The 25,359-nt window shown below is 37.7% G+C and overlaps 1 protein-coding gene across 3 annotated transcripts; it reads right to left on the bottom strand.

Moving 5' to 3' along the window:
• Positions 1–119: 119 nt before the first annotated feature.
• tp53bp2b (tumor protein p53 binding protein, 2b) lies at positions 120–24,907 on the bottom strand. Of its 3 annotated transcripts, none has more exons than XM_058760242.1 (18): positions 24,379–24,907; positions 15,051–15,198; positions 14,574–14,687; positions 10,735–10,811; positions 9,608–9,709; positions 8,932–9,109; positions 7,982–8,166; positions 7,203–7,367; positions 6,920–7,094; positions 6,705–6,833; positions 6,146–6,225; positions 5,655–6,048; positions 3,708–4,465; positions 2,435–2,572; positions 2,187–2,320; positions 1,936–2,102; positions 1,010–1,209; positions 120–932 (listed from the first exon to the last, which is right to left on the bottom strand). In XM_058760242.1, exons 1-18 carry the CDS (start codon positions 24,385–24,387, stop codon positions 891–893), a joined length of 3,195 nt encoding a protein of 1,064 aa, XP_058616225.1. In that variant the 5' UTR covers positions 24,388–24,907; the 3' UTR covers positions 120–890. The 3 variants fall into 3 exon arrangements, with proteins under 3 accessions (XP_058616225.1, XP_058616226.1, XP_058616224.1); XM_058760241.1 differs by having other exon boundaries at positions 282–932; positions 6,920–7,097; positions 24,379–24,906; XM_058760243.1 differs by lacking the exon at positions 9,608–9,709 and having other exon boundaries at positions 123–932; positions 6,920–7,097; positions 24,379–24,906.
• Between the last annotated feature and the right edge of the window lie 452 nt (positions 24,908–25,359).

Raw genomic sequence — 25,359 nt, 5'->3', positions numbered from 1 at the left:
CATTTGGGACAGTTAAAACAGAACAGAAAATGGGTTTACAGTGCACTTGTAAGTCTATGGGGCAAGTGTATCTGCAGAAATGTGAAGGTTGTAATTTTATGGTATATAATATTTGTACATATTGTGCATCGATTACCTGGTTTGGTCTTGTGTCTATATTTTAGAAACAGTGTATTTTAATGTTTAAACTAATTCCAGTGCAATGCCTTGCCGCATAGACTTCCATTGTCAATATATTACCAGAAATGTTTTTTGAACCAGAAACCAAATGGGGACAAAAGACAAAACAGTGAGTCAAGAGTTTTGACAAGTTTTATTATGATATATGAAAGCTGTCTTTGCGCAATAAATTGTTAATTGTTCACAGAACACACTGTTGTAGCGTAGCAGCAAGCACCATAAGAATAGGTTTACGTAACATGGCATTATGAATAAAATAAAAAAGAAAAAAATATTATATAAAACTCTTATTTTCCTTCAAAAGATGAATGCTTTTTTGTTTTGCCATTTGTGAAACAAATCAGCATTTGTGAATACGGAAACTTTGTTCAAAATGATGAAAAATTACATCACTAAATCTGACATCCTTCATATGAGATATAATACTCAGATGACTATTAATGCATCTGTACCATTCATACATTCTTCATTCCTCTTTCACTTAACTATACATGCTTAAACCTGCGTTTGAAATGTGCATCCAAGTCTACCTCTTCTACCAAAGCTTTTATCCTTAAAAAACATGTATAACATACCAACAACTATTCTTGTTTTTTTCACCATGTAAATGTGATGCGTTCATCTTCAAAACTTCCTTTTGCTCTGCAGAATTAAGCGACTGTTGAAATGGTAGACAAAACTCCAGGCACATCAGCGCTGATTTGGAGAGTTTACGCAAGGCTCCTCTGTCTGGGCTTGATTCTGGGGTATAGCTACAGAAGAAAAAACAAATATGAGCAATCTGTAGTAAAAAAAAGTATGTAATTTCACCCAAAATGCATTTCCTCACCCCGAGGAGGTTGCGAGGTATGTAGCCCTCGTTGTCGGCACATCTTGCCCACCACCACTCTGTTTCTTCACTGTCCTCTCTTCGTAGGACGGTCAGACAGTCTCCTTCCCTAAAGGACAATTCATCTGGGCTCTCAGCTTCATAGTCCCACAGGGCATAAACAACGCCCCTGTTCATGATGCCCATCTTCTCCTGCACACCTGTGAAAAAAAAAACATCTCAACGATATGGTTTTATTGCGATAAGGTACCAGTTGAGCTACACAAAGTCCTCTGTGTAAAGTTTCATAAGGGGCTTTCGCACCAGAGGAACCTTTTCAGAACTATTGGTGGACGTTTTCACTTTTTGGCGTGGTTGCACCGCAGGAACTAGGAACGTACTTAGTTCTAGGAACTGTTTGCAGGAACTAATTTAGCTCCTACTTCAGAGTCTAAAACAGTTCTTTAGGAACTATCGGTGACGTAAGTGTACGCTGATTGTCCAAACACATATGAAAAACCGTCTACACTTCATTTTTAAAAAGCCATGTAAAATGTTTTCTCCATGAACATGCAAAGCAGCGATAACGCATTTACCCGTTGTCTGCAGCATTGCGTTCTTTTCTCAGCTTCAATAATCTGTAACACTGCAAGTTGTCATAGGAGATTTAGTCAGATTTTTGTGCTCTTTTACTCGCATAAATTGTGCATTTACATTCCATCTCCGTTATCACGAAACCCATGACACACATCAAAAACAGCTCCGATCACAGCATCCTCCATTAACTGGTTATTGACGTTTGTAAATGCCGCGAATAAAGACGTCACTGTCGGCCACTTCACAGTTCCTGCTGCCGGTGCGAATGCAACCAGAAAAACGTGCCTGCTGGCTCGTTCCTAGAACTACGTGGTGCGAAAGCGCCTATAATGGGAGGACTGGTCTCTCACCATAGAGAAACTGCGAGCATTGGGCGTAACCTTCTTCCATCTCCTCGCACTTGTCAGCCGCCGTCTGCATATCGCTGTAGGTTGTGGCGTATACGGCAGCTCCCGATTCCACCAGGAACTTACATACTTGCACGTTATTACAGGAAGCAGCGCAGTGCAGGGGAGTCCTAAAAGAGAGAAAGACATTTAATTTCATTGTATTAAATTACGGACAGAATTTTACTGGGTTTACATAAATGTTTTTCGCTCACCATCCATCGCTGTCTGCGGCATTCGCGTTTACTCCAAACTGCACCAGGAACTTTACGATTTCCGTGTGTCCAGCACACACAGCATTGTGCAGAGCAGTAATGCCCTCATCATTGGGTAAACTGGGGTCTTCCACCTGGATATGATGTACAGACATATACTTGAAATCCCAACTAGCTACCCAACTGTCTAGTTGTAATATTACTCACTAGTGGACCAAGTATGTAACTGATCTTGGCCTATTTCTCACCTCATATATGATCCTCTGGACGAGGTCGTACTCGCCCTCTAAAGAGGAGTCTAACAGAAGGGCCAGAGGGTTAAAGCGCACACGCATCCCGTGGTTGATGCGCTCCGAGCCCGTCTTACGCAGGTTTGTTCTTTTGCCCTGTGAAAAACAGGATGGATGAATAGATATTTAGTTATATGCTAGAAGGAAATTCTGTACATAATTGATGCGTATTTTGTGGTAAAGTTCTTGGATATGAAGTACTGATACTAGGTGTTAGCCTGACATCAACCACTCTTTCATTCCGCATATTAAAAGCCCATTGAGGGTCACTGGTTGCCACTTCTGCTCCATTTAAATGTTTAATGAGATCTGTGCGGAGTGCTCAGAATCTTAGTGTGGCTAGTTGCTAAGCAACAGCCCAGAATGGATGGTTTGATCGGAATCTCTACTGACCTGACTTGTCTTCACCCTCTTTCTCTGTCACTCCCTCTTCTCTCTCTGTAGCCATACTTATGTGGGCTAAATGGCTATATAGTTTTCTAGAAAGACAAGGAACCTGTCTCAAATGTCCCCCTCATCCCTTGGAGTCTTCTTCTGAGTCTAAACTTCAGATAAGTAATGCCACATAGCTTGCAGATTCATAAAATGACAAATGGGACACCTTATGGTCTCATGGACTTCAAGGCCAAAAGACCATAGGGTGTCCTAATTGTCAATTTATGAATCAACAGGCATCCGCTTTTGTGGCCATGATGCACCCTCTATGTACCCTGTTGTCCACATCAGGTACACCATTTTGGACACTGTCCATGATTCCCTGCATAATATTGTCAGGCTCCTTTGTGCATAGAGTTTGACTGTAATGAACTGCTCACTGTTGAGTCAGTATCTGACTAAGCTTAAATGCTTGCACACCTTAGCACAGCAAAAAGACTTTCAGTTTCAACCCATCCATCAAGTATCCTGCTGCTGGGATACTCTTCCCATCAGTGCACATTTCTACCTTAGGGTCATAAGGGTCTACCTTATCTGACTCATCCATTGCCGGGGTCTCTACTATCAAATTTATGAGTTGAAACAAGTGTGTTTGATTAGAAGGACAGAAAAAAAATGCTAGAGATTGCAAAATTGATATAAAACTGGTTACTATAAGGAATCCTGGAATCCTCTTTTTGGCAACTTTTTCTGAAAGCGATTGACTTTGGGTCACTACAATTTGACGTCAGTGTGAATGTTCCTTCGGTCCCTCTACAGACATGCTTTTACCTTTCGGTAATGTTGTAGCACTTACTGGTGGTAGCATGACCTGTCCTGTGACCTCTGGAGCCTTCATACTGAGGCTGTCCTCGCCTGGTCCCTCCTGGTCTGCCATGCTGGGATATGGAGGTGGAGGGTAAGGTGGGTACTCCTCAACATACGGTTCTGGAGCGGCTGGGCCATAGACTTCCTGTTCTTCCTTCAGCGGTGGTTCCTTCGGTACAGTGCTAGAAATGGTGCTGTCATCCAGGATAGGTGATCGAGGTGGAAGCGGTGGAGGGGTCAACTCCTCCTCCTCTTTCTCACACTCAGGTATCGTAGTATCACGGTGTCCCTCGTGGGGTCTAGTGCTCTCGTCAGCTACTGGCCTGCATCCATCCTCGCCTTCTGCCTGAAAGAAGGCAGCTGGGGTTATAGTAGTCTCCATGGCTGCCAACGTGGTCTTCTGGTAGAGAAGCTTCTGAATGTTGGGTCCACCAGGCCCCTCAGATTCTGTTATAGAGCCACGCTTTTTAAGAGGTCTGGGCGCATGGTGCAGTCTTTTCCTCAGGGCCTCCAAATCAGCATCGCTTTGGAGCCGATGGGAATTTGAGAGGAACGGGAGAAGTTTGGTTGGGCTGAGGGGCCGGGGAACACGCTCTACCTCCTGGCCCTCAACAGAGGATGCAGGGGCCATATTATTGCCCTGGTCCACTTGGTCACCATCTAGACCTCCAATTTTCTCAAGATGACTGCTGTCCTGGATAAGACACTGCTGGCCCCCACTGGATGGGATGACTGGTTTACCATATACTGTGAGAAGCAAGGAATGAGGATCAGGTACTTCATAAAAAACATCTATAGAATAAGTTGGGTGCCAATTAGGGCTGTGCAATTAATCACATGCGATTGTCAGCTTGTTAGCTTGTCAGTGAACTATGGCTCTGTGTAGTAAATTCCGCTCCATTTGAAAGCTGGTGATGGAGATTTACGACTAATCACAGAACCGGCTTTACTGATGAGATGCGCATGACAATCGCATGTGATTAATTGCACAACCCTAGTGTCAATTGCCATTTATATTACGCAACCACTAAAATAATAACTTAAGGTACATTACTGAGCATTACTGAGATTCATTAATGAATCCAATCCAAGGGTGTTGAGTATATTTAGTACAAATAATAATAATAAATAATGCATTACATTTTATGACTATATCCTCATTTGACTTTTTTTTTTTTTTTTTTCCATGTCTGAGCCACAAAGTGTAAGATCAATTTGCCTATGTGCTCTGAGTTTTAAAGATATGCAAACCAAAGCTGGAACCAAAATGACTACAAATGATCCTTTCCTTATCTCTTTGTGGTAAGTGAGCATCACTTTGATCGTTTAAGGACACAAAAATGCTATTTGGAATTCTCCCAAAATCTAGGTGAAATCTGGTCAAAAACAAGTCAGACAGACTTTCTGTTGTAATAATTAAGCAGCTTGATGTAAATACTGCATCAAACTCAGAGGCTGTACTAAATCCACTGTTCCTAATTTGTTTCCGCCTTGAAGAACTTTCAATTGAACTAAAGCAAGCTTTTGAACTTTAGATTGTTCAGATGCAATGTTCGGATTAAGACTAAGAAATAAACATGCTTATTTTAAGACCAAAAATCCTGTTATTAGATTTTCAGTCATTTACACAACTATATGGAACACCAAAGCATTTACAAAGGAATGGTACATTGTTTTCCGCTCCTGCATTGCAACAGCTTTTAAATCTCAAACAACAGTAATAAATGTTGGCAGAATTGTTGTTTTTGGGTGAAACATTCTTTTAATACTAGATTAAATTAGTCAATGTCTTTTTTTAAAGTTGGTTCTGTGTGCTTTTGTTGATTTGGCAGAATGTCCAGTGTAACATTACATCTTGTGAAATAGATATTTATCAAATTCCATCACAAGATACCTCTAAATTTGTTTGGGTGTCTAGTGGGGTGGAGGTACTCACATCGAGGCTGTGAACGGGTCAGCGTACTTTGCCCTTGATAACCCTTCCCAAGAGTGCTTTGTTGGGTGTACATGGAGTAGATGGATCTCGCTGCCACCGTCTGGGGTTTGTGCAGGGTAGTGGGGGTGGAGGTCTCTTTCCCTGCCAAAGTATCTGACGTAAAAGGACGTACTGTTGCAGCAGGTAAGGTGTCCGGTTTAGGGGGCAGAGGTAGGGGTAAGGTGTTGTTGTGGGATGGAAGGGGCACTGGGGGTTTCTGATTGGCTGGTCTAGCTTTGCCAGGGAAGGTGCCCGTGCTGTAAGGAGGTTTACTGAAGGTGGACTGGCCTGGTAGAGCAGGTTTGGGCTTGCTTGGAACAGGAGGAGGAACCTTGCCAAAGGTTCTACCTGCAGACTATGATTAAAGAGTCATTAGTGTTTATTTACCACATAATATCTATGCATTAGCATTGATTTATTCCCAAGTTTTGGAAAGGGTTAACATCAGGTACCTGGGTGTCCCTCAAGAGGTCCTCACTACTCTGGTTCTTGCGTAAGGGCAATGGTGGAGGTTTAAAATCTGCCTCAGAATCTGGAACAGATATTCAAAAAAAATCAACATGTCATTTAAAGTTTAAAGACTACGATGCCTTAGTGAAAGTGTCTTCTGACTGGATTAAGACATGGCAGAGGTGCCCAATCCTGTTCTTGGAGATCTACCTTCCTGCAAAGTGTTTCACGCCTGGTTCACGCCTGCTTCACACCTGGTTCACGCCTGAACCAGCTAATTAAGATCCTCACTAACATTTGATAATTACAGACAGGTGTGTTGGAGCAGGATTGGAACTGAGCTCTGCAAGTAGGTAGATCACCAGAAACAGGACTTATCCCAGTTTAATGGAGACACATTGTCATGTAAGCCACTCGTGGCTGACTATCCTGAAGAGTGTAAACACTGTGGCTCTATCAAAACATTGCTTTGTTTGTTAAGCGGTCCTGACATGTCAACTTTGAGCTTAACTAACTGCATGAGTCTGAATGTGGTTCTTTAAAGGTTGGAGAGAGGCGTACCTTTCTCCTGGGATCCGTGGCTGGTCATGCGGGGAAGGGTGGAGGAGTGGCCATGGGTGTTGCTGTTAGTTTCTGTGTTGGAAAACAAATCTGACACCTTGGAGATCTTACTTGTCAAGAAACCAATACCTGTCACATAGAAACCGAATTAGGAGAAGATGAATCAGGGTTTACTGGTGCAATTTGTGGTAAATACTGTACATATATACACGTACCTGTGGTTGGTTTAGGGAGAGGTTTGGGAAGGGTGGCTGTGCCGTCGGGATAAGCAGGCTTCACTAGAATCTCCTGCCTGGGAGGAACTGGAGGAGCTGGGGTGGTCTGGATGTACGGCCCAACAGCAGCAACCCTGGAAGGGCCGGTGGGCTGAGAGCTCTGCCCTTCGGATGGCTGCTGGAAGTGGAAGAGACAAAGAATAAGAGAAAGAATTTCCGTGCGTCACAAACTAAATTTGTGTCTAAAAAGCACAAGAAATGTAAACGTTATAAAGTTGCTCACAGGCAAGTTCTCTTTCTGTTGGAGAGCAGCTTTTTTCTTCCAGAGCCTCTCTCTCAGTTCAGCCACTCTTTTGTCCATGGCGGCCATTTCTACGTTCCTCTTGTTTAGATTCTCTCTCTGCTGCTGGAGTTTGGCACTTTGCTCCTGGTTCAATTTATTCCTCAGCTGCAGAAAGGAGAAAAAGTCAGAACAAAAGAGGGACTGTTGAATTTTTGTGGGACTACGGCTTTTCAATTCTTTACTATTTTTTCTCCATTTAAAAAACTGAGTGTATTCCTGCTATATTTTTCCCAAATAAAAGGCACTTGGTTTACATTTTTCTTGTATAAATGAAAGATATTCAGTCCGACTTTAAATTCGGTGGCCTTAATTACGATGTACTTACATTTAAATTAAACATTTGATGCAATGTACTTATTGTGTACATACAGTTTTTTACATTGTACTTATATTTAAAAAAATACCTGCATATAATTACATCTGTAATTAATTTCTGTAATTACATTTATAGTTACACTGTTGACCCGTCCCTTACACCTAAACCCACGCTTTAACATACCACCAAACCTGTCCTTAACCTTACCTGTATCCCACCTCAATAGCATTGTTTTTCGTTACAATATGAACACGTACTTATTTTTGGATGTACAGTAGTTAAAGCCACCTATTATAAAGTGGGACCAGATATTCTTATATTTTATGTGTGTCCATATATCACCATATGTCTAAATAGCAGGATTGTGTTACAGAAAGATGTAGACCAACAGGAAAAAAGCTACCTGAAGCTCTTTGTACAGTCGCTCGAGTTCTCCGCTTGAGCTCGGTCCAGCTTCATGTGGGACGTCCATTTTGCCGCCACGTAACACGTCCAGTTGTCGACTCAACTCCTCCACCCTGCTGACGGCCACCACCAGCTCCCGCTGCTTCTGCTGAAACAGACCGTTCATCTGCTCGATCTCCTCCACTACAGAGAGAGAGAAATGAGGTATATCACTACTCACTTGTTAATTAACTTCTCATTCCCATGAGCAAAATCGTTTGTTGTTGTCTCTGTCGATTAATTTAGCCGCTAATGGCATTTTTATATAACAAAAACAGTAGAGCGAACTTTTCCATTAGTGGGCAAATGATCCACAACAAATGACATCTTCGTAAATTAATCTGGAAAAAGTCCTAAAACACTTTTAACCATAAAATATGGATAAATGTCTAACTTTCAAATTGCATACCTTAGTGTAGATCATAATTAAAGTAAATCTGAATTTTTCAGCAGAAAACCTGATTAGCTTATCAAATCAATTGACTTGGAAAAATGAGGTAATTTATTATCTAAATAGTCTAACAAGACTAATTTATAATAATAAAATATAAAACTAGTCTGTAATACGATAACAACAATGATAATGTTATGACAATGTAATAAACATGTAATAAAGATCTTTTCAGTAAATTTAATTGCTTTTAATGAAATGTTTACTTTGTTTTACACCACTACATTAAACAAAGTAGCAAAATAGTTTATAAAACAAAATGTAAAAAAAAAAAAAAAAGGGATTCAAAACACTTCCCCCTAATCTAGCGAACAAATAGGCCGCAACACCATTTGGTGCCACTAGTAGAGCAGAAATGACAAACTTCACCTTGAGCTAATATCCCCCAAAGAAGGTCAAAGTTACAGCATTTTCAGTGTTCCTAACCTACTTTCTCTCATGAGTTTACAGGTACTGACCTAGTTTACTGTTGCTGATGCGTTTCTGTTCCACTTGTCCTTTCAGAGCTCGAACCCTGCGCAGTTTGGCCTCCTGGTTCTCTGCGTTCTCCCGCAGCAGTCGCAGTTTCTCCTGCTCAGACACCTGCTGCTGCTGCTGCCGCTGGTCCTGCAGCTTCAGGAAGCGCAGTCGCTGTTCCTGTGAGGCGGCGTCGGGTCACAATCTCACCAAAACTCATTTTCAGACATCATTAAGTTTCAGAACTATGTGCCTACTGTTTTCATTCACGCTGATAATGGACAAATGGTAATGGTTTTGATATGGAGATGACTCCATGCAGTTGTTTTATTCAAATGACCTTAACGCAAAACTTAGTGCACTAGCAATAACACCATTTCACGGATGACTTCAAGCCTGGTATTTGAAGGAAATGTTGATTTCAGCTAACAAACAGGAAATGCTGCTCTTTTCCATTTAATTAAAGTGGATGGGGACCAAGGACAGCCTTGGTTGCCATTCATTTCTATTGTATGGAAAAGAGCAGCATGGCCATTCTGCCTTATATCTCCTTTTGTGCTCAGCGCAAGACAGAACGTCATACAGGTTTGGAACAAGTTAATTACTTTAATTTTGACATAGTTATTTAAAAAAAAAAAACATTGAACAGTACATTATGTCAGTGGTGCAGTAGGCTACCTTTGTGGCCAGGAGTTGTTGTTGTGCGTTGATCTGTTGTTGTTGCCGTGATGCCATCTCTTGCAACTCGCTGAGAGTGATATCCATATGAGGAGCCACCATCTAAATATATATATATATATATGTATATATATATCAGAGCTTTTGCTATTTTATATTGGTTGGCTATAAAGAATCTGTATGTTTGGACATTTTATAAGGTAATTTTAAAGGAATTTAATATGGTAAAACTTTGTTGTCGGGTCACTTACATGCAGTGTTATAACTCTGTCTGTTTTCTTTTTGAAATCTTTATATGAATCTCAAGTGTTGTGGATCAAACTATGAGTCGACCCTCATTCTGAAAGTTTGATTTACAGTCTCAGTTTTTAATCATAGTTTCTGTAAACTGTAAGATATATATGCTTTGCAATGTCACAATTATTTCCAGTCCATCTAACTTTGTGTACATTTTACAGAAAATTTAAAATTCAGGACTGAAATAGCAACAGTAAAGTACCAATAATGACATAAATAAAATAATAAAATAAAATAAATAAATGACGAAGGGTATTTATGGGTTAAAATTAATATTCAAAACCAAAAAAAAAAAAAAAAAAATAAAATTATAATAATAATTACTTGAAGTTGTGTGAGGTTTTATATATACACTTAATTGTTTTATACATATTGGATACATAGTTTTAATTACAAATAAGTAAATAAATTTAAAAATATATAAAAATATAATATAAAACCAAATAAAAATGTAATAATACTATAACTTACATAAGAATAGCAAATAAAACTTTGTTTCTGGGTAACTTGTATGCAGTTATGCATGTTATTCTGTTTACTTTTCAAAACCTTTAAATACATTTTGAGTGCTGTGGATTAAACTGCAAGTTGATTCTCATTCCCAAAGTCTGATTTCCAGTCTCCTCAGTTTTTAATCATGTTAAGATAAATTATAAAATGATAAAAGAATGCTTTGCAGTGTCACAATTCATTACAGCCCATGTAAGAATACTGTCTATTAAATCTTTTTTTTTGCACAGCTTACTGACAATTTCCAATTCAAACCTAAGTTAGCAACAGTATCCAAGGGGGCAGAATTTAACAATTCTCTGAAGGGAATTCATACTCACTCCATTTTCCATGTGTCTCTCTATCGTCCCCTTCACTGCGTTTCTTCTGGCGAGAGACTCTGGAGCCCTGTGACCTCCTGTAGTTAGAGACAGAATTAGCGGTGTTGGCTAAGCTAAACACATTATCGCTTATTTTAGGATTAGGGATTTGTATTAAACTTTGACAGATAATCAGTCAAGCACATTTTGTGTTAAAAACATGATACCTCAAGTCATGTGGCTTTTTGAGGAGAAGTTTATATTTAGACTTTGACTCAAAGTTCAACAATTAGTATTTAGCAAACTAGCATGTAAACATGCTAACAATGAAGGCCAGGAACATTTAGGTTGAAAAGAGTTGCTGTGCTGGGGTAAACCTCATTACATAATGACTGTTTGGCTGGGGAAAACAACTAGTGCTCAATTATCCTGTATATGACTGCCTGTGCCTGGTCCCACTTACATAACATCAACACTGGCACCGCTAGCGCCGCTTATGTGGGTTACTGGATAAACCAGTCTAAGAGCGAAACAATGCCCAAATAATGTTCTTGGTCACAGTCTGACACCACAGGGGTCCTAATCAGGGCTTACTGATTACACAAGCATAGGGTTTTACCTCAATTCTGTGTGAAAACAAACCACAAACACAACAGATATGAGTCAAACTGCGTGTAATTGACATAATTATTCTCGACAGAGAAATAAGGAACTCTTTGTGAGGTAAAGCCAGGCGTACAGAGCCGATATCACTCGCATTGTTGTGTAACAGCCGGTCTTTGTCCGGTGAAGAGGGCCAAAGTCACTCTGAGAAATCTGAAACCTCACACATGGTTTCACATGACTGAGATGTTTAAACTTCTCAGGGGAATAAGGGAGGATTCACTTCAAACACGCCATGTAAACAAACTAGTAGAAATTACGACAAAGGGGACTTGTGAGTTAAAAATAACATGCAAAACAAATGACGAAAACTACTTTAAAGCTGTGTGAGATTTTATATATTAAACATTTTGATTTCTGATTGCATATAAATAAATTAAATAACCAAATGAAAACTCTGTGGTACCATAACTTGCAGAATAATAGCAAATAAAAATATAAATAAATGAATCAGTTGTGTGAGATTTTAAATATGTATTATACGTTTTAATACATATTTATAATTGTAAAAAAAACATTACAACGTAATAGAATATTCTATTCTATTCTAAGTAAAAATTCTGTGGTGCCATAACTTACACAACAATAACAAATAATAAAATATATAAATACATAAACGAAAAAGGGTATTTATGAGTTTAAAAAATAGCATGCAAATCAACTGACCTAAAATTAATTGAATTAACTGCAATTCAGTTAAGTTGTTTGAGGTTTTACATATAATATAATATAATATAATAACCAAAGAAAAAAACAGTAATTACTTACGCATAAATACCGAATAAATTGTTAATTTAGTCATTTCCAGGGCCTCTTTTGTCACACAAATTATGTGCTATTTAGGTGTTTGATTATGTAGGAGTGGCAAAAATGAACAAGAATTAGAGAAAAGTTTTTTGTATTGAATGTTTGTGTGTGTGTGTGTGCGTGTTACGTGTTTGTCCCTTCTAGTTTCCTGTTTGCCCTTATTTGGTTTTGTTCCGGTCTTTGTCATTAGTTAATCATCTTGATTTGCATTTATTATCTTGTTTGCTCCTTTGTTCCTTTTCCTTTATAAGTCCTCAGTTTTCTTTAGTCCTTGTCTGAGCTATATGTTGACTAATGGTATAAGTGTGTTGAAGCTTATTAAAAGATGTCCGTTTCATGATTCCTTCGTCAAGCCCTTTTATCTACAACCACAACCGGTAACAGCGCGAGTGTGTGGGCATATGTGTTAGTGACTGAATTCTTGGATACGTTCAGATGGGAAAGTGAGGACTCTCTCTCTCACACACACACACACACAAAACGCGCAACCGTGTTTGGACTACACCTGTTCATTACTCTCACTCAGGTGTTCCTTCACCGTCTGCACTCTGCAATATGAGATATACATATCAGTATTATCTTAATTGTTTCTCCTAAACAGAATTATGATTTTAAATGGATATCAGATCTGATTCTCAGAAATTTCTTTTGAGAAAAAGACCCTTGTTATCTCACATGGGTCTCCTCTGGAGGTTCAGAACAGATGTCAACAATGTCTAAAACTGGGCTCAGATTTGCCAAGTTACCAAATTATGCAATTAAATGTCAACAACTGTCTCATTCGTGACTGTCTTAATTTGTTCTTTTAGGTATTTTTAACACCTATTAGCTCACGCCTATATTTTCTAGTTTCATCATAAACTAGACCCCGAAACGCACAAACATGTGATGTCTCTTTATCATAGCTGAAGCGAAGCAAAAAATAAGCGAAGATGATGAATGGAAGACAAGGAAGAACAGAAAAATGAATTTATAGCACACAAGAGTGTAAACAAGCAAGAGTTGGTTGTTATGTTTTTGATGATATCTGAGAGCTTTCTGACCCTGCATAGATAGCAAGGGAACTAGCACGTTCAAGGCCCAGAAAGGTAGTAAGGACATTGTTAAAACAGTCCATGTGATATTGGTGGTTTAACCTTAATTTTATGAAGCTACAGGCGAAACTTAGTTGATACCTAAAAAACATCCCCTACACAAGCAATACAGTTTTCCATTGCGTGTACATGCTTTTAGGACACAAGATAAAGATCCATTCTGATCTATTCCAAAGTCCCCTACCCTTAGGCAGTGCCCACAAAACAAGCCATTCTGCAGCAAATAATTCATGCCTCAACACAGCCATAACCATGTCAAATTTACAACCCCTCTATTCACAGTCTCCCATAAAAGGAAATGACATTCACGCCTATCCACAACAAAGGCATGTCCACACTGACAGCAGGCTGCCGAGGGGGAGAGGATGTAATCGAACGGGTCCATGATTTGGCATGGAAAAAGAGCCTGTCTATATTAAAATTGCCATCCAACCATACAGCAGAGAGTAAATAATAAACAAGACCAAACATTTCCTCTTTCGTAGTGCTACTGTCTTCAGTATTTAAAATCAGACAAGAAGTCAGAATCTAAAAGTAGGTAATCTGGGTGCCTATATTGATTCCTTTTTTTCAAAGATTTTAAACTTTCTAACAATTTTTAAATATATGTTGCAATGTAATAATGGCTTCAGAAAGGTAACAGGATTGATGGTAACAGGGTTGACAGTTTAATTTGACAGTTGTATGTCTGTTGTATATATGTATGTATATATATATATACAAGGGGTCAGAACCAGAAGGGCGTAAGTGACATTTTGGTGAAATTGAGATGTATATATATATATATATATATATATATATATATATATATATATATATATATATATATATATATATATATATATATATATATATCAAATGAAAGCTTTTAATGAGCTCTTTCTACTGGCAAATATACTGTGATCCATGAATGTACTAATTATGTATTTATATATTCAAAAAAAAAACTGAACTTACAAATAACCTGAGAAAAATGTATCTTCATTCTTAGAGTTACAAATAGCACGAGAGAGGTTTCACTTCAATGTTAGAGTTTTTTTCTTTCTTTTTTTTTAACATTTTTGCTGTCACACATTGATGTCAACTACCCATATATATGTGTGTGTGTGTGTATGTATATATGTATATACTAGGAACAGGGCTAACAGGTAATCCTGAAATGTCTAGGAATATATAAATGTAATTAGTAATATGCGAGACAAAAATGTCAGCAGTTTTGCAAAATGACCCAAACACATTCTCTGACTTTTGAAAGCACTCCTGTCCTATTGACGTCTCTCTCACTCTCTTTCTCACCTGTATCGTGGCCAGGTGCTCGGTCATGGCGCAGGAAGAATCGCACTTCCGCCCTTTGCTGACCCCAGCGCTGCAGTACTTCGATAATTCGCTCGCTGTCACCAATCACACGCTCTACAAAAGACACAACCAATAGGAAACAAGGGATGCAAATTAGGTGGCAAAGATCCATTCTAGAGTGATGCATCACTACACTGCACCTGTCCATAGTCGCATGGACAGGTGCAGAAAGATGAATTCTATGAGTTTTATTTCTTTAACAACTTTGTAAAAGAAAGAATTCACTCCAAATAGAAAATGTTATCTTTATTTCTTTGGTCTAACACAAAAGGAAATATTTTTGTGCTCTTGACAAATAATGACAGAATTTAAATTGCTAGGCAAATTGTTGCTTAAAAAGAGATCCATATAAAAATTACATTTTGGAATGAACTTGCTCAACAGGCAAAAAACACAAAAGTGCGAGTCAGCACATACCAGATCCTCTCCACATCTCGGCCAGATAGCAGTCCACCTCCCCCGGCTCTTTACACATGTCCACCACATCTCGACACAGCGTCTCCGGCGTGATGGGAAGCTCGGTGAAGTGCTTGTCGCTATTGCTGAGGTACACCGTTAGGAACATCTAAGTCAATAAAAAAGACACAACATGGGACGTTATAACAACAGACAGAAAAAACACTCAAGAGAAGAATATTTGTTAGTTCCTCAATTCATTTTTCTTTTCTTTTAAAGAAACCACACCAGAATTTAATTTCGTGATCTAAAGCAGTGTTATTTTTAATATTATTTATATACTATGATTTATATATTTACTAATATTTAAAATTTGATTTGAATTTTGTAGCTTCAGTTTAGTTTGTGTTTTAGTTATTTTATGTTTACTTGTATTTTTATGTAGTTTTATAGTTTATTTGTGTAAATATTTCTATTCAGCTTTCATTCATTTTCATTTTGTAATTTGTCATTTTTATTTTGTTTTTGTAATTTCAGTACTTGAACCTAATCTTTTATTTCAGCTGTCAAGACAACATTTCTAATTTTCATATTAGTTTTAGTAATTTTAGTACATTAAAGTTTATTTCAGTTAGCTGCCAATGCAAGTTTATACTTTTTATGGTTTTCATCTAATATTTATATTTCATTTCAGCTTACACTGTAAAATTTATGGTAAAAACCGGCAGCTGTGGTTGCCGGAATTCTACCGTAAAAATGGTAACAACATTTTAGGTTTTACAGTTTTAACTTAAATTTACAGTTAAATACCGTAATTTCATTAACTGTTATAATGTTAATATACCAACCTGTTAAAGTACGGAAATCTGTTTTGTACCTTTGACGTACACTGATAACCACCAAATGCAGGTGGTGATGAGAAAGTCACATGATGAACCAAAGCCCATCACAAGCAGCCTTTAAATAATAACATATATAGAAGGTGCACAGTGTCGTTCACACAAACACTAATGGTGAGACTCATTAAACTTAAATATGCTATAAACATTAATTTAACAACATTAGATGTAACATACAACCCTAATAAACATAACTGATAAGAAAAAACTAAGAAACATAGTTATTTCAAAGAAAAAACATCAAATTCAAACAAAATTTGAAATGCAACGCAAGGAATTCTGGGAAAGTCAGTTTACGGGTTTTCCCTGTAAATTTTACAGGAACTTACCGTTAACCATTTAACAGGTTTTTACTGTAGAATTTTCACAGTTTTTTACCGTTAAAATCACAGTCATTTTTTACAGTGTAGGTTTTAGTAATTTGTTTGTCTTTTTATTATTTCATTTTAGCATTTTTAATTTTAGGAATTTTAGAACATCAACTTAAAATTATACTATTTTAGTTGGCTGCCAAGTCAACATTTCTGATTTCCTTTTCTTTCTTTCTTTAAATTTAGTTTAAGTTTTGTAATTTACTAATTAAGTTTTTGTTATTTTTTTAGTTCAGCTATATTTCAATTAACACAAAATTATTTTTGTTATTTTTAGTTAACATTAACAACACTGAACTTGTTACAAACGTACTAAATGTTACAAACAACGATTTTCCATCTCTCAAGATCCATACAGACAACTCAAAAACCCTATACAGCTAAAAATGGTAACTGAAGAGGTTCTCGCTTTCATACATTATGGCAGCTTCATTACGAATGCTCTCAATCATCCAGACTGTTTATAGATATGTGACTTTGTGATGTCCACGTAATCTTATAATACAGCTGTGAATGTGGGAGAAAATGCCAAGATGGATGGTTGACAGCAAAAAAGATGCTGTATTTCTGTCTTGGCACTTTAATTGCAGCCAGCACAGATGGCTGTCACATCAAGAGGGTTCTTATCCAGAAATAAAACACAAGCATGGGGTAATTAGTCAGAAAGCAAGGAGGTAATTGATTTGTAATTCCGAAGTGAACAGCAGTTTTGGAAGAAAAAGACAAGGTTACTGCCAATGTGGGTTACATCATTAATGTAAATGAATGATAAAATGAATACGATTTCTTAATAAACATAAATAACGAGGACATAAACTCAACATCTTAACTGATAAAGAGTAAGCATTTTTTGAAGGACAGTTCTGCTAGTGTGTGTGTCTATTTTCAGACTATCGGCAGCAGAGTTATTATCACTGCTGATAGAGTGCAAAAACACTCAGCAGTTCTCTGTTACTATGTGTGTGTGTTTTTATGCTTTGCCAAGCGACGCTGAGGTACTACTGTCACACCAGATGGGTAGAGGCAAAACTCAGCGGCTCTTCCACCTTAACCTGAGTCACACGACGGGACAGGAAACAGTGCTGCATAATGATTCCTGAATGCACATATTTTATTACACGCTTTTCTGGAATACTTGATTCTGATTGGTCAACTACTGTGACATTTTGCAGTCAAATAAGTAATAGCCACTAATTTTTCAACTGTTTTCCCATTAACCAATTTCTTATGCTGTATTACTTTACAGGCTCTTTCATTCATAATAAAACAATTTTAACTAAAATCAATTAAATTTTGTAAACCTGATTTTGTAAATTTTGCAACCTCAAATACGCAACTTTAAAATAAAAAAACCTGAAATTCTCAACCCAAATTTCACCAGCTAAATATTGTAATGTGAAATTTACTTAACTGACTAACTGAAATAAAATAAGTACTAAAATATAACAAAATTCCTAAAACAAAACTAAAATACAAATACAAATTTTAAAAATAACTTCTATTAAAACTAAATTTAAAATGAATTCAGAAAATTTAAAATAAAAGCTAATTCAAAATATGAAATACTATAATGGTACATAAATAATATGAAGAAAAAACAAAACAAAACAAAAAACACTGCACTAAAGATTTCAAGAAGGTAAATTCAAATATTAGTGATAATAATAATAATAATATTCCAATGCACTAGTGTTATTTTAATATTATTTTTAATAATAATAATACATTTTATTTAAGGCGCCTTTCAAATCACTCAAGGTCACCGTACATCAAGGAGCAATAAATAAAACAACAATAAATAGCAACAATATCAATGAACCATGAAAAGAAAAAGAAAACAGCAGTTCCCCCCCCAAAAAAAAAAAAAAAATCAGATTTGAGTGCAGACAGTAATCATGTAGGATAAGCTATTCTGAATAAGTGAGTTTTGAGTTTAGCTTTGAATTGGGAAAACGAGTCTAAATTGCGGATGGTAGCTGGGAGGGAATTCCAAAGGCGAGGGGCAGCACGGCTAAAGGCTCTATGACCCATAGTTGTTAAACGAGCCGTGGGTGTATGGAGAAGACCCACTGAGGAAGAACGAAGCATTCGAGAAGGAGCGTAGGGCTGAATGAGATCTGAGAGATAAGTTGGAGCGAGGTTATGGAGAGTTTTATATGTGAGAAGAAAGATTTTAAATTCAATGCGAAATTTGATGGGAAGCCAATGTAGCTGTTGAAGAGATGGAGTAATGTGTTGTATAGTTGGAACGCGGGTTATGATGCGAGCAGCTGAATTCTGAATCAACTGGAGTTTATGAAGAAGCTTGTGTGGTAAACCAAATAGAAGAGAATTACAGTAGTCAATGCGAGAGGTGACAAGTGAGTGAACAAGAATGGCAGTACTGTGTGGGGAGAGAAATGAACGAAGGCGAGCAATATTACGGAGATGAAAGTAGCAAATCCGGGTTATACTATTAATGTGAGCTTCAAATGAAAGAGTGCTGTCAAAGATGACCCCAGGTTCTTAACCTGGCGAGAAGGAGAGACTGAGGATTTTTGACATTTACATTAAGTTTTTCATCTAATTTTTATATTTTATTCCAGCTTTATTTATTTAAATAAACAGGAACAATGGAAACTAAAATTTTAGTAGTTTTGGTTAACAATAACGACACAAAATTTTAGCCATTTTTGCGATTCGGTTGTTGCTGCAGATCACCACAAACAGCTGTCATTAACATAAGCCCTTACTGCAGTTTTTAAAAGAGCTAGACTTGTCCAAACAGTTATCAGTATTTCCTGATCTGTGCAATATCGGTACAGTGACATTCGTGTGCCGTCACACACAGCTGTGTGAAATGGCTTTAAGAGGCTTTCACTCCTTCAGTGAGCACACACTTTCACACATTCAAGTCTAATCTGGCTTTGGATGTGCACATGACTGCTAAAGCACTTGTATCCGTGCCTACTGTCATGCTGCAAGCATGTATGAATGAATGTTTGACAAGATTCAGTCAGGAATAACAGTGGTTAGGCTTGTAATCCAATAGTCTTTTAAATAATGTCCAGCTTATCCAAAAAGATCAGTAAAAATGAGGCCTGTTAAAGATTGCGGATCACCACCACAATGGTTGCAAATGACAATAACAAAGGAAATTGCAAGAATAAAGATACTTCACTTTGAAAATTAAAGGTTTCAATGTATTTTCACATTGGAGAAGAAACATTTCAGGTTCCATAAATAACCTTTCAGTTGACAGTTCTCAAAAAAAACATTTTTTTTTTCTTAGTGTGAAGAACATTTTAATCATATAAAAAATGTTTTGTTTTTTTTCTTTTGTGGAATGGAAAGGTTCCACAGTTGTTAAAGGATCTTCATGGAAAAGAGTGTTTATTGGAATCCATGGTTCCATGAAGAACCTTTAACATCCACTGAAACTTTCCATTGCACAATGGTAAAATGCAGGTAAAATGGTTCTTTTGGAAGGTTCTTTGGAGAGTCTAAAATGGTTCTTCTATGGCACTGCTGTGAAAAACTCCTTTTTGGAAGCTTTATTCTTAGGAGTGTAGACCGTAGCCCTTCTATTTAAGTTAGATGGATGATTTTATTTCCATTCTGTCTGAATCTCTTGGGCTGACCAACGAAAGTCTTAATTAGATGAATGACCCTCGCTGGAAATGGAATTTCATTAATCTCCATTTAATGTATATCTTCCTCTAATGTCCTTATATTATATGTCTAAAATCAAACTAAACGCTAACCTCATTTGTCTCTGGGTTATGGTTTATAAGATGAGCTCTTAAAAGATCCAAATTGAATTATGGATGGAGCATATTGCCTCATGTCTACTTACAAACCGCAGACCTCTTATGTAGTATTTTCCTATTTGGAGATGTTAATTCTTTTTTGAACGCATATGGTGGTAAATTCTTCCTACAGTGATATAAGCGTGTCTTGGAAGCCATTGTTTCAAATTAAACACATTTATTTTTACCAACGTCATATTTCCGAGACATAACAAATAGCTGATGTGGCTATTTTCCAAATTTCACATGCAATGCTTTGTATTTTGGTCTCCCGTCATCAACGATTTTAAGTAGGGCATGCGTCTGAAATTCTGGCTTTTGAATCCGCATTTGTGTCCATAGTATGTTAAATCCTAGAGAGATCGCACACAGAAAAGCCCTTGTGCCGAAAGCCAGCCCGGGGCGGTGATCCCACACTTGATCCCCGGAGTAATATTTCTGAGAAATCTTAAGTGACATAATGCTGTCCTAGGGCATGGGACAGAGCTTTAGGATTACTGTAATAAAGCACTATTTTGCAACAGGACACGGTTTATGTTGCCACAGGTAACCACAGGTGATGTAATGGATTTGAATAGTCAAACACACTGGCATTTACCATCAGCTGACAAGCACTAAACTCTCACTGAATTTCCTGGAGACCTCATTTGTCTCTGAGTTTAAGGAGAAGTTAAGTTTAAGTCATTTACTCATTTTTACACACAAAATAAGATATTTAAAAGTGTGTTTTAACTGTTTTTGTCCATACGAAAACAAAGTATGGGCATAAAAACACTTGGAAATTGTATGCTGGTTTATGTTGGTCTAGGTCTGATCTGAAGACAGGTTAAGCTGGTAGTTGGTTAAGACAGTTTAAGAAGACAAACACAACACAATGCTGTTACCCATCCATGCCAAACTTCTCAGCATCTAGAGTTAATACAGTTAATACTCCAGTTAATACAGTGACATAATTTCTCTAACTGACCTGATTTTATTTATACTTTGCTTTTTATGTGATCATATTAATGCTAAAAATATCCATCATGAATGCATTCAGTATTCCAGTTCATTGGGTCATTTTGAGTGGACAAGAAAAAAAAAGAACACCATTCCCTTGCTATTCAAAGTCAAGGGGCGTAGCCTCGGGCAACTTTGCATTTCGTGCATCAAAAGAATAAACATTAAACAAAAGGTTTGATGACTAAACCTTTGTCAACAGTCCATTTTCAACAGAGTGAACAGCGTTGACGTGATGATTTTCAGGTTAACGCCTACAATCATTAACCCTAAAGAGTCTCAAAACTAACCAAGTCACAAAACCTCATAAATTGCATGGCATTTGCAACATGTTTCCATAATAACAGGAAGAAATAATAGGAAGCATTCTTAATTATTTTTCCTGTTGTCGAATGTTGAAAACAGTAGACGCATTGTTCAACTCAGATGGATAACCAATGGCATCGTCTGTTCTGCAACATACAATGTACATTCGGTGCCCGTACCACATGGTTTTCATTAACTGTAAAGGTTCATTGCCTTGACTATTGGAGCTTGTGCAAAGGTGGGCAGAAATCACATTCGACTGGATGAATGAAAAGCAGTCAGCCAAAAAGTCGAAGAAAATCTACTATGCCTACACAAAGAGGTAATCCAACGCATGCTGAGAACATCAATTATTCAGTCTGATCACTACAAGAGCATCTGTCAATACATGCTCTGATCACTTAGGAACATGGTTTACTCTATAATGTGGGTTTATTTAGGCTCTCACGCTTTGTTAGGAAGTAGCTGCTCGGTGCTTCTGTAAGTCACAGGATAGAACCCGCAGATTCAGCAGGCTGTCAGCCCGCAGTGTGTGTGCGCGTATACGGGCACAGAATCAGCCATATGGCCCCTGCAGTGGATTGACACAAAGCACGACTAATGTGAGGATTAGTCTTGAGTTCATACACAACCCTCCTGCCCACACACTGACCCTCTGAAACCCTTCGGCTACCGGGAGAATAAAGTTGATTGAATAAAAATGCTGAAGCTTCAAAGATGTATAGTCGACTGACTCAAGGTCCTTGATTGTTTAATTTAAACTAAAGAACAGTTGAGCCAACTGCACATGTCCTCTGTTCAGCAGTACAGACCCTGCTTATTGTAGCTAGAAATAGCTTAAAGGTCAAAGTTAAAACATTCCGAGTGCCTGATTACCGGCTGGTCCTTGGGAGCCGGGTTTTCCAAACACAGACTCCTTTGCATAGCAGCAATGTTGTGGTGTGGAATGTGATCTTGGCAACGGTTGCCATGGCAACCGGCCGCCGCAATTCTGGTCATTGTTTCCTGCTGAGGCCTCAGGTGGCTGAAAGGGCCCGACAACAATCAGCGATATTTATAACTCCTAATGCACAGCCTTTGAACTGAAGTGGGCTACGGAATTAAATTACTACAAGCTAATCTTATTCCACAAGTGCTCCCAGACCAAGTCATCTATTCACCTGTCAAATCAATTTAGAGTCTTGAAAATAGCTGCTCTGGGTACTTACGCTATGGGAATTGCACAAAATACATGACCACACGAAGACCCTACAATACCTTTCAACAGGGGGAAGCTATGCGACCAAAATCAACTTCCTCTAGGGGAACTATAAACAATGCCTTGATATTCTGAATGCAGTTTTAGTTTAAACTGCAACAAGGACAATGCAGGTTAGTTCTGTAAAATGTCACACTGAGAGGAATATCCCACTTCTACGTTTTTCAAACACAATTGTTGTTCCTTTGAGAATTAAGGGAGCTAGTAATTCACAGGAAAAACAATGAACTCAGCGTCTTTGGTACAAAAAGATTTATGGAACAAAGAACACAGTCAGTATTCAGACAATTCTCAATGCTGAAAGAATACGCTTCATCACAAAGCTCAAAAGCACTGTGGTTCTCTCAAACACAGAGTATGACCTCAAATAGCTGCTTTACTTTACTGGAGATTATCTAGGATCTAAAACTGACCATGACTCAGATTGAAATAATGATCCATTAAGACAAGATTCCTTTGCAAGCTAAATATACAATGCCGTTGTATTCGCCTCAAACACACACACACACACACACACACACACCAGTGCTACTATACTGTATAAACACTAAAAGTGTAAAAATACTAAATTTTATAAACCGAGGTTTCAAAATAGCGCATTTCCATTGAACCAATAATTTAAATGCCTAAAGTTGTTGTCTCTGCAGGCCATTCATTTAATTATTCACATTTGTAAATCCATAATATGAAAACTCAGAATAGGCTATTTTATTTGAGTTTATACACAGGGATTATAATTTACATTAATGCAGAAAAGCTATAATTCCATGGATTGATGGTTCATCCAGATTGAAGGCGGACATCCGGTGACAAAGCCGTTGGAGATTAAAGACTTGCTTGAAAATGAACCTTTAGATCAACGAGTTTTACCCAGGACTGGATGTTTATTAGAAATGTACTACAATGAAAAGGTGAGGTCAAAAAGACAAATGGCCTTTGTCATCAATGACACAGAGGTGACACGGTCATATGCTTTTACTGTGGATGGTGGGGTGTATGAATGTGTGACTCACCAACACCACGAGTGACTCACTCATATTAGTGACAGCAAAGAGATAGCAGGTGCTTATCGCACACTAAAGACTAAATACTTATAATCTCAAATACTATGTTAACATCAAATGACTCTCACATTTCTAAGATGAGCAATTATGAAGCAAATAACATCTTCTATAGGGTCTGGCAGGTAAATGATATTGTGTCACATTATTGAATATTTGGTTACATTCTGTGTTTCTAATGTAATATTTAATTTTGTACATTCCCTGGCACCTTGAACTGAATGATTTCAGTTCTAGTTGAAATTAAGGTGTCTTCATAAAACCGTTCTTGCATTTCAACCTTCCTTACATTTCCTCATCAATTTCAACACCTGTGCAGAGGTTGTTAAAACACCTCTAAGGAATCATTAATTAAAATATACGCAATGTTCTGGATCATTCTGTGTTTGTTATCAGAAAGCAGGATATGAAATCTAAACAAGAAAACAGGTCATTCAACCCTACCTCCTATTTATTTCATATGAATCTTCTTTATCACCATAACACTGATTCCTAGAAATATATCTAATCTATCTGATACAATCAAAGCTGCTTGGATGAACACAAGAAGTGACATTTTACCAATGCATTTGTTGAGTTCATCAATGACAAAGAAGCACTGGTGATGCTTGGAGGTGAAAATTAATGTACAGCAGCGTATTATACACTTAATCTCGACTGAACTTACCGGCATCATATTGAAAAAGACCTTCAGATATTCGGTATTCCTTATACTGAAGAATATAAAGACCTTTCCCTGGTCTCCCAAGAAGTGTTTCTTATTGTTGTTTTATATGCAGGTAAATTATGCACGTATTATCCTCTTCTTTTTCGTATCAGTATTTTAGATTAGTTTTCCTCTGATATTGTGCGACAACTTTGTAGCGTTGGTTTATTATAGAAACCTGTTGCAGAATGAACCTGAGATGAACTCGGTAAATACAGTAAAGTTTCTTATACGAATCGCTCAGACGTAGGGAACCGCAGACCACCGATCACACCGAACCATTTGTGCACGCAGAGATTCGCCACCGTTATATACAATATAAGCGAAATAAAGATAACGGTCGTCCGCGAACGTATCCTCTACTGTCCGCTAAGCTGATTGCAGGTCCACATTATATCCGTGCGAGCGAGGTTTTTCGCTGGATCAACAAACGCAACGCAACCCAACCCAAGATGACGCTGCGCGAGATCCCGAATATCCCCGGCGCGTGCATGACAAACTCCGCCTCGCGCCACCCGCGCGCTTCCCGCCCACTTCATCAGCTTTATCTCTGAGGAGGCGTTCGCATTCAACTAAGAAACGGTTTGAAGATTTTATATGGTTTTGTCTTGTTTAACGAGTCTCAAGCTTTTGAGATGAATATTGAGGAATATGAAGGACCTGTTAGTAGGTTAATATTGAACGCGATAAATGGAAGACCTTTGCTGTCGGTACAATATTCATCGCCCCCCCAACCAGGACCATTGTACAGTATGATTACACAAACTATAACTAACACAAACTTATAAAATGCTATAGAAAGGTTAAGAAATACCCATAATAGATTAGACATTACCAGTATTGAAGACTATCACGGGTTAAATACAAAAAAAGTAGCTAACAGAAATAATCGTGTCCCTTACGAAAATTAACCATGGTTTTATTATAGTAGCCTGTGTGTGT

Source organism: Onychostoma macrolepis, chromosome 22, assembly GCF_012432095.1.
Source record: "Onychostoma macrolepis isolate SWU-2019 chromosome 22, ASM1243209v1, whole genome shotgun sequence".
Lineage (NCBI taxonomy): Eukaryota > Metazoa > Chordata > Actinopteri > Cypriniformes > Cyprinidae > Onychostoma > Onychostoma macrolepis.
This window is presented reverse-complemented; position numbering and strand designations above follow the sequence as displayed.

What these genes read in the sequence shown, in the direction of transcription:
- tp53bp2b (XM_058760241.1), bottom strand. An exon ending in GCCGCAGACAGCGATGGATG is followed by an intron (nt 2,103 to 2,186) that starts GTGAGCGAAAAA and finishes TCTCTCTTTTAG; the next exon opens with GACTCCCCTGCACTGCGCTG. An exon ending in TACCTCGCAACCTCCTCGGG is followed by an intron (nt 933 to 1,009) that starts GTGAGGAAATGC and finishes TTTCTTCTGTAG; the next exon opens with CTATACCCCAGAATCAAGCC.